This window comes from Rhodofomes roseus (genome assembly GCF_022264815.1).
Source record: "Rhodofomes roseus strain CIRM-BRFM 1785 chromosome Unknown C8Q71scaffold_72, whole genome shotgun sequence".
NCBI classification, from domain to species: domain Eukaryota; kingdom Fungi; phylum Basidiomycota; class Agaricomycetes; order Polyporales; family Fomitopsidaceae; genus Rhodofomes; species Rhodofomes roseus.
Genome location: NW_025953028.1, coordinates 1 through 9,510, shown reverse-complemented (window position 1 = coordinate 9,510; position 9,510 = coordinate 1). Strand labels below are relative to the sequence as shown.

The window sequence follows — 9,510 nt, the reverse complement described above, 5'->3', positions numbered from 1 at the left end:
CCGCCGCCGAGGTGGATGAATACCTCCACCATCCCTTCGAGCGTGACGGAAACGTGCCAGTCCTCCGGCTAAAGGGAGAAGACGAGCTGGGTCCCGCGCCGGTCTATCCTCAAGACGCGGGGACGCCGCTACCCTCTCCCCAACTCTTGCTAGCGGAGGGCGACGAAGGGTACCTGAGCACGATCACTTGGCTGCAAAATCGTGGACCCTGTCTTCTACGTCTGCAGAGGAAGCCGGAGGATTGGGTTCTGCGGAACCACCGTCAATGGAAGTCTAACCTCCGAGGTCCTCCTAACTTGGTGAGAGCTGCTAGGACCAATCCAGCTCGTCCCTTACCAGACGGCGCCATCGACCCGTTCCGGAACCCTCTCCCGAACGAAAGGGAGAACGAGATCTGGAGTTTGCGGACGTTCTTGTTTCGATACAATTTCGAACGACTAGCGGCAAGGCGGCTACCAAGTCTCCAAGCGGCCACGACGGACGCAGCGCGGGGGGCCATCTGGGCAGGAGTACGCGACCGTATTCGACGAGCGTGGGGACAAGGAACGACAACATATCCATCCGCCGACGAGCCGCGTTACTTCGACAGTGACGACGACGTGGTACGCATGAGGCACTGGTTCGCAATCGGACGGCTCATGCTCGAATGGAACCTACGGGACGACATCGCTCAAGACCTGCGACTCGCGATGGGGGGCACTGTTATGGATGCGGTAGAGCGCATCAAGGCTGCGTACGCTAACGTATATAGGACTACCTTCGATAATCGCGACCCGCAGGCTTTCGTACCGCGTCCCTAGATTAATTAGTACATCTTGTATTCTTACTGTAATTACGTAAGCGCGCGCTCGCAGTCATCTCGCGCGCGTCCAGCAATTAGACGCCAGACCTTCTTGAACTCCTACCACACTCGTCCGTGTGCGATACCGCACCGTCCGAACCAGGAGGTAAGTCCCCAGCCGCGCGAGCTCCTCGCTCCTCGGCGCCCAGCGCGAGCTCCTCGCCGCTCTGAGGAGAAGCTCCTCGCTGTCTCCTACCCCAAGAGCGGCTCCTCGCCGTCTTGGCCTCCTGGGCTCCTCGCTGCAGGCACGCTTTCACCTCGCGGACCTCACCTCCGCGTACGTCCACGGCTCCTCGCGTCTCGGCTCCTCGCCAAGACTCGACGACTCGTGCCACGCTAGCTCCTCGCTAGTGCACGTCGGTATACGTGTCGCGGCGGCTCCTCGCCAACCCGACCGTATATCTCAGGCCGGCTCCTCGCCAGCACACGACCTTCACGACCCACTTACGACTCGGTCGCGGAGCGACCACCAACGTTCGAGCCGCCAGGCAGCCCGTTCCCTCCCAGTGCGAGTAGACGAAACCTCCGTCTCTCACAGGCAGAGGGAGGGCGCGAGTGCAAGTGGACGAGGGGGACAATGAAGACAAGGAGGTGGCTCACTGACGTTCCGGTTTAGTGCCCCTGCTTTCCTTTCGTTCACACCTGATCCTTGATCCGTCTCTTCCTTTGCTTGTGCTCATTTTGCTCTGTTGCTGTTGCTTCAGGCCAACCATAACGTTCGCGACAAAGATGCCAACCTGAAACTCAGGGGCAGGTATCATCGTCGTACAGCTGCGTAACAGTGAAGCACACCATTGCATATGGCCTGTGCAGGGTCGGCGCAGATGTCAGCCTTCAATACTACCGATGACGGTCAGGGCACAGACCTGCCGAGTTCGCGTACTAGCCCATACGAAGCGGACACGTTTCATCTTGAAGCCGGGCTGTCAGTGGTCACCCTTCTTGCTGCCCAGATACTACCCGTCCCAGCCAGATATGCAGAGCGTCATGAACTGCAGCACATATAACGCGAAGCTGGCGCCGAACCCGCCTGCGATGAGGAGCACCGTCGAGTACTCGCCCCAGCGCGCCATCGCAGCTGACCCACAGGGACCGTCAACAAAAGTCCGGAGGAGCACATGCCCAGGGAGGAGTTGGGCGTGCGCAAAGCCTGTAAATGGTACATACATCGCTGACGCGCCGAACGACAACTTCGCCGGCCGCGCGAACGCATCCGTGCCGAGCTTCATCGCGCGACCTGTCTGCAAGTGAGGATGGCTCTGCTGCACCAGCAGGCGCTGCGTACTTGGGTAGCCGTTCCTCGATAGCAGGGTCGTGATAATAGGGCGAGAGGGCACTGGCAGGGAGGCAGGTACGAGAGCAAGGAGAGGGGTAGCGCGTGTGCAGCAGGGAGCGCGCTGTTGTTATCCGAGTCGGTGGCTGTAAAATTTGAATGTAGTCGCGTCGTGGTCGAAGGAGGCGGCAATGTCGCAAGCGGCGTCCGCTAACTTGATGCGTTCTGCTGGTGGTTGTGGTTGTCGATGCATACAGACTGTGCAGGCTGCTTGAGAGACAATGTGTGCTGCAGTTCTGCAGGTTCGAGGGTACTCGGCGCATACAGCGCCCCTGCCTCCCGAATCTGCGCCTTGCCGCACCATCGCGGAAGGTGGCGATGAGCATCGCGATGGACGAGGAGCTGGAAACCACGCGCGCGCGCGTGCCTGCGAGGAGCGCGGGAGTGAGCAGTTCCGTGAGGAGGAAAAGGCCTGCGTGGGCGCGGGTGAGCGGGTGGGAGAGGGCAAGGGGAACATAGGCGAGGTAGAGGTAGGGATGGAGGTAGCACTGACGACGTTGTTATACGAGATATGCAACCTCCTGACTGTTCGGCCGCACAGGTAAGTACCCACCCCATCCCGTACACACCCAACCACCACACCACTCACCTCAAGAACTCCACCGCCGCCCTCCTCACCGGCTTCAAATTGATCTCCAGAAACATCGCCTTGCGCCCCGTCTCTTCCTTGAGGCTCGCGAACCCAGCTTGTGCTTTCGTCCAGCTCCGCGCGGCCATGTACACACGCGCGGTGTTCTGGTGGAAGACCTGTGGTGCGTGTGTGCGTCAACGTCGCGCATTCCTGTTTGTGAGAGCAGCCTCGCTGGTGAGGGGCGAGCGTACCTTGACGATCTCCCTCTCGATTCCGACGTTCTCTCCGACATCGGCCAGTCAGCCTTGCTACAGTCAAAGAAAGGAGGATGCACCGGTGACGACGACGCGCCCGCCATGTCGGGCATGTTCGCCGCGCGGAAGGAGTCCGTTGGCAAGAGCACACGCCAGGTCACCCGGGACACATATGCCTCTGCGAGGAAGCTTCGAGTTCGGACGTTTAGTCATGCGTCAACTTCGGGTTTCGCAGGCGCAGGGGAGGTGAGTCCGAGCTGCCTTGCGTCGACTTTGGGTGTGCGACGCCCGCCCTCAATCCTCATCAAGCGACGCTGCCGCGACGAGCCGATCGAACATTTTGCTGTGACCATCCTCCTGTCTGTCCTCTGCCTGTTTGCTATTGAATCTTGATGGCACGCACACAAGTTGTTGTCGTGAACAACGTAACGGCTGGTCGGCCGGGGTTCGACAATGATTAGAGCCCTGCATGCAACAGAGGCGCGAGCTAGCACATGCTCACCACGGAAGGCGATCCCAGCGAACGGCCACTGAAAGAGCTGCCTGATCCTCCTATTTCAGACATGGCCAGAGAGGGAAGGTCGAGAGGCAGTATGTCGTAGTATGCATGCAAGGATTCAGCAGATGGGGGAGGCGACAGACGTCACCGCAGCTCAACCTGTGTTGAGTCTTCACGGCACCAACTGACGCTACACCCTCTAGAACGTGACCATCAATGGCGAGGCATGGAACTCGACGTGTTACCGCGACTGGAGCGCGTTCGAGGCGGGCGCGACAATGGAACTGCAACTTACCGACAACGCAAACGTCACCTGCGGCGATGGCCCACAGGCGCTGCCGCCGTCGCTCTCGACGGGCGGCTTTGACTGACTCTAGCAGATGGAGATGCAAGGGTTCCACTAGCGTTCAGTGGGTGTCCAGATGATCATCGATCAATACTCAAGCACAATAGGCTCGATGTGGGCCTGCGTAGGCCTGCGTATCCATAGTCTGTCTCAATATCCCTGGCAAACACTGGCCAACGCCTTTGGCGGAGTTACGTAAGCAGGTCCATCTCCGAAACACGCGTTCAGATCTCTCGCGCGCGACGCGTCGGACGCGTCGCGCTCCTCATTTGCTTGCTGCTTCCCTCTCTTGAGCTCTTCATTGCATGTACCGTAGCCGACTCCAATCAATGCAGAGCCCCGTGTCTGATGGGGCTTATACACACTCATTCACCTCGTTCAGCTCCCCTGGAGGGATCGCTTTTTGCCGCGACATCACCTCGAAAACTCAACCATGGAGCCCCCACGACTACCAGCTCGAAGGAGCTTGTAAAGCACTCGACGGCGTCGACGTGCTCGCAATCACACCAACTGGATCAGGGAAAACCGGATTTCTCTTGATTTACATGCTTGTAGCTCAAGCCTTAGCGAAGGACCGGGAGCTGTGTCCGAAGGAGCTGCGTAGTCGCTTCAGAGCGGACCCGTGTATGGTTGTGGTCTGCCCGACGAAGGCTCTTGAGTAAGATATGGTGAGTGGCACTACACTCCTTTGCGGAAATCATGGCTCAGATCAGAACAGCAGTCCAAGTTCGAGGCCACCGGCCTTACAACTGTGGTCATCAATGCCGACACCACTCGAGCGAAAGGCGTGAACACTGACCCTTGGCAAAGGGCGCGATCGAACACGGCTGTTATCCTGCTCTCCCCGGAGCAGCTATCTACGTCGGGATTCCGAGGTCTGGTCGATGACAAGACGTTCACCGGTCGTCTCATGGCGCTCAACGTCGACGAGGCGCACCTACTCTGCAGCTGGGGCAACCAGTTTCGCACGTCATTCAAAAACATCGGCCACGTTCGTGTACACTCCGGTCATCATCGCGTTAACTGCGACGATCTGCACCGGTCCTCAGATGGACTCGGTCTGCCGGTTCTCGGGCCTGCACGAGGGTGAGTGTCACCTCATTCGCCGTTCTAATGCACGCTACGACATGCGCTGGCTCTTCCGCACGAGTCGGTTTGGGTTGTACGCATACTACAGGTGTCTGCGATACCCTCGGTGGCGCAAACGCCGGATATACCGGCGGAGGAGTCTGCCAATTGACAGGAGGCATCATGGGTATGTATGGTCCTGGAGAGTAGGCTGATATTGTGGCTACCGGTGTCAGTTCGTGGGGGACACCATGAACACCGTGCGCGTACGCGGGTGGTGGTGAAGTCATAATAGGTCTGTACCAGCCTTGTGCCGGAGGGGGAGGTGGGCTGTAGGTTGGGAAATTATGATCATGGGAAGGATTTCGGTGCATCTTGTGTTTCGCCGTGAACTGAGTGTAGACGTAGAGCGAGAAATCATATCATATTCAATGTGCAGTCTGCCTCATACACTACAGTGCGACCGATAATATCTGAGATGGATCTGGGATCAGCCACCGGCATTCTTGCCGTGCCGTGCCGCAGCCACTGGCATCGTCCGGCCATCACAGAATGGGTCCTCAAGGGGCTTGGCCAGTATGGAGGGCGCGTTTTGAAGCAGACCCTAATACGACCGTCCTCCTCCCCTCCAAAAAGGTCGTATTTGCGGTCTGCCTATGGGAGACTAGCGTATCCAGCACGCTGCACCGGGCAGCCCGATGCGTGATCTGTGTGCCTGTATATGGACTGTATGTACTGAATGGCGGATGCATTTGTGCGGTCTCAACTTGACGCACGCTGATTTGACTCCGCGAAGCATTGCAGGAAGTCCAGAAAGTCCGATCCACGGGGAGAGCCGTTGCGTGCAACGCGTTGCGCGCAACGCGCAACGTCACGCAAGTCACGGTGTGGCTCCCCTGTGGCCTAAGCGGCGCCCGGGCCAACGGTACACGAATCTTTTCAACCTTGGGCTACAAGGGATTGTTGGAGGTTATACTGAGAGGTATATCCTCTAGTAGAACGAATGTCGCCTCCGTGTGCGTAGTTCGAGTGCTTACTCGATGCACCGCGGCCCGCCACCGTATACTTACGTAATCTCCCGGTAGATACATCGCGGCCACCGGCCACGGTGGCGACTGTTGGCAACTCAGAGACTAGAGTCGGTCCCCGCAATCCCAATTGAGCTAAAGAAAAAACTGGAATGTAAACCCGATTATATAGGAGCTATCACACATCTAAACGATGTTCAGAAAACAGCTGTAAGTATGTTTGGAACGGACCGCGTCACAAGGCACCCGCCACATGCCCCGATTAGGCAAGTGGTCGGTCAACGGTAATAAGTTAGTCGGAATCTATGTACAAGTAGACGTCAGCTAGCCGTGCAGTATTCACCAGCACAATCCTATGACTTCTCAAATAGTGCAGCTCTCTACTTAGTTCTCATCGCTGCGGCGGCGCCGAGGCTGGACGAGCACATAAGCAACTGTCTAAAAGTGTATGTCACAGCGTGATGTATGTGACTGTTGCACGTTGCGCGTTGCGCGTTGCACGCAACGCCCCTCCCAGTCGATCGGACGTTCTCAGGAAGTCACAGTGCACACGTGGTAGGTTCGGAACAAGCCGCCTCCTCCACGTGGTATTTCGTGCTCCGCACACCGATGTGAGGAGGGGCTTGCTTCAAGATCGGTCCAACTGGGGGGGTTGTTGCGGCCTGTCTGGTGGTTGAGAACACGCGCCAATTGACTAGGTCTCGCAGTGTGAAATGTTATTTCGAAGCATAGGAATGTACTCCAGCAACTTCGAAGTCCCCGGACCTCTCAGACGTCGTGCTATCAGCTGCGTAAAACAGCGCTCGGACGGCCAAACCAGCATGGTTGCTCGCTACGCTAAAAAATATTCGCAACGTCCAGTTGCGTCGTTTGAAAGCCAAAGGCTGGTGGATAAAGGTCTTCACATGAACCTACATTGGTATTTTCAGCCTTACATGAGCTCAACATGAGGAGGGAGCCTCCGCCGCGGCGCGAGTCTTCGAGACGCGCTGTGTAAACGCGTCCGAACGCGTGCGGCTGCTCGGCGCTTATGCGCTCTCTCTGTGCTCTCACCTTGACTCTCCACGACTCGACGCGTCGCAATGTCTGAGAGTCCACGAACGCCTCCCAGACGTCCCGCACCGGCCCTAGGCAGCTCCACTCGCAGTCCTGGAACGCCTTGGCGGCGCAAGACACCTCCGAAGAGGACTCAGGGCGTCAAGCCGAGGTCGTCAAAGTTTTCGGAGGGTAAAATCAGTGACAACCTCAAGAGATTGCTGCGGCTGGAGTTTGAGCCGGACCCATGGCAAGCTCAAATGATTTCCAAGGTGCTACGCGGTTACGACAGCATTTTTTGCGCGGGGACCGGCTACGGAAAGAGTCTGGTTTTCCAGGGCCTGGCGGTGCTAGGAGGGAAGAAGAAGGTTGTCATTGTCATATCAGCCCATTGAAGGCACTTGAAGCAGACCAGGTAAGTAGTTCTTAACTGTTCTACTAGGTGTGAGATGAAGTGTGCTCCGATGACCAGGTCAAGGAGGCCGAATCGAAGGGTATCAAGGCCGTCATGATCAACGAGGACAACTCTCGCACAGCGGCGCTCTGGACGACAGCACGCACGGAGGCTCAAATGATCTACATCTCACCGGAGATGGCACAATCCGAGTCGTTCGCGAAGCTCTGGAAGGACCATCGCTTCCGGGATCGCCTACAAGCCGTGATTATCGACGAGGCGCATTGTGTAGACGAGCGGGGCGCGGAGGACTTCAGGGGGCATTATCGCCGTTTAAGCACACTGCGTCACTATACTGGTCACGAAATCCCTTTCGTGGCTTGTACAGCGACGTGTTCCACTTCGACGTTCGATGTCTTATGGGACACGCTTTCGTTCGGCCTACGCCCTTTCTGGGGCATCGATGTTGGCGCGGACCGGCCCAACCTCTTGTTCGTCACGCGCGCGCTGCGCAATCCGCAGAATCCCCTGCCAGACTTCCTCAATATCCTCCCTACCAACATCACCAATGCCCCGCAGGCCGCCGAGATCCCGAAATCCATCATCTACATCGACTCGGAGCCTGGATGTCACGACATGAAGGCTCAGATCCGGAAGTGCCTCCCTGCGCACCTTCGAGACACGGTCTATGCCTTCCCGTCAGGCGCGTCCGAGGCGGCCAAGAAGCTCGCATGGGAGCGCTTCCGGAGTGGCCGCTACCGCATTCTCTGTGCCACCGATGCGGCGGGTGTGGGTTGCAATGTACCCGACATCCGCTACATCGTCATTTTGAAATGCCCACGCTCCTTATCGGTCGTCGCACAACGTTGGGGACGTGCAGGACGTCACCGAACGACGCAGGCTGTCTGTCTGCTTCTAGTCCCGCAATGGGCGTTCCGTCCTCCACCCGTCGCAAGTCAGATCGCCGTGCAGGCGGTACAACGCCTGCGCCAGTCGTCTACGAAGGTCAAGCCAGAGAGCAAGTGAAGTGCTACCCAGCGTGCAAGGCTGCCTAGCGACCTGGAGAAGTTCATCAATGTAGCTGATGAGTGTGAGCATAGTGCGTACAGGTGGTCTTACTTCACTTGATGGTGTTATCTAACTTGCTGTTGCAGGCTGCCTACATCGCTTCCTTGTCGACGCTTTTCAATCGCGAACACGGCTAGCAACGCATAGGTCTCTCGACAACTCGGACAAACCTGTGGCAGGGTCCCGCTCTGACAAGTCTCCCTGGTTGCTCCGCTGGACTGTCTTGGACGTCGGGAGACATCCGCCTCGCGCACGGTGTTGTAATTATTGCAGCCCAACACATCCTGACATCATACAACCAGCCTCCGATAAAGACCCTCGCCTATCGATGTATGCCGCCGATTTCATACGACCGCTCGCGGTTCCGAGCACTCGCACACGATCCACAACCATCACGTCACAATCATCAGCGTCCGGGTCCCATTCTGTGGCGTCAACGGGTACCTCCGAGTCGGGTAATGTCCCGCCCAGTAGCGATGTCTCAGTGATCCGGCAGGACAAGGATCGACTACGGGCTGCGCTTACGGAGTGGCGCGTGAACGCAGTCAATCCTCGACGCGACAATTTCTTCATGTCGTATGAAGTTGACTTTCCTTCCAAGTTCATTACCCAACTTGTCGGGGAGAGTAGGAGAATCCTGAGGCTCGACGATTCGGAGGTCAATGCCCAGAGCATCCTCAAGATCATTCGGTGGGATTCTGCGACAGACGCGGACCTCAATAGCCTCACCTCGGTCATCGAGACGTGGCGCTACAAGACCCTCTTGGGCATGACACCCGTTTCACAGCGGCGAAGTCGAAAGAAGGCCCGTAGCATCACCCGCCGCTGCACGTCCTCGCATCACGCAACCAGAATTCAGTAACTCCCCTTCGGCCCATCTGTACAGTCCGTGCTACACAGCTCAGAGTCGATGGGCGCGGGCGCAGCTCGAACTCGTGCTTCGTCACCGTTAGATGTTGGGTCAAATCCGTTCATCACTCCCCGTGCGTCCCGTACTTCTGTAGGAATGCCAAGACAGGTACACGCACCACACTTCACTCTGCCCCATCCTGTCCACGTCGCACCAGCAGGAT

General features: G+C 57.6%; 4 protein-coding genes across 4 annotated transcripts; 3 read left to right on the top strand and 1 right to left on the bottom strand.

The window, feature by feature from the left end:
* Positions 1–11: 11 nt before the first annotated feature.
* Positions 12–800, top strand: C8Q71DRAFT_863927 (uncharacterized protein; the record flags this gene model as incomplete). Its single annotated transcript, XM_047928254.1, has 1 exon — positions 12–800. A coding segment is annotated over one exon (789 nt), but the record flags the coding sequence as incomplete, so codon positions are not given.
* A 997-nt stretch (positions 801–1,797) lies between these two features.
* C8Q71DRAFT_863926 (uncharacterized protein) lies at positions 1,798–2,891 on the bottom strand (the record flags this gene model as incomplete). Its single annotated transcript, XM_047928253.1, has 4 exons — positions 1,798–2,078; positions 2,476–2,662; positions 2,693–2,699; positions 2,764–2,891. The coding sequence occupies 4 exons, from the start codon at positions 2,889–2,891 to the stop codon at positions 1,798–1,800; spliced, it is 603 nt and encodes a 200-aa protein (XP_047772224.1).
* Positions 2,892–3,701: 810 nt separating this feature from the next.
* C8Q71DRAFT_719243 (uncharacterized protein) lies at positions 3,702–3,869 on the top strand (the record flags this gene model as incomplete). Its single annotated transcript, XM_047921288.1, has 1 exon — positions 3,702–3,869. A coding segment is annotated over one exon (168 nt), but the record flags the coding sequence as incomplete, so codon positions are not given.
* A 3,103-nt stretch (positions 3,870–6,972) lies between these two features.
* C8Q71DRAFT_793244 (P-loop containing nucleoside triphosphate hydrolase protein) lies at positions 6,973–8,395 on the top strand (the record flags this gene model as incomplete). The annotated part of the gene is made up of 2 exons (XM_047925460.1): positions 6,973–7,352; positions 7,448–8,395. The coding sequence occupies exons 1-2, from the start codon at positions 7,023–7,025 to the stop codon at positions 8,393–8,395; spliced, it is 1,278 nt and encodes a 425-aa protein (XP_047772222.1). The 5' UTR covers positions 6,973–7,022.
* Between the last annotated feature and the right edge of the window lie 1,115 nt (positions 8,396–9,510).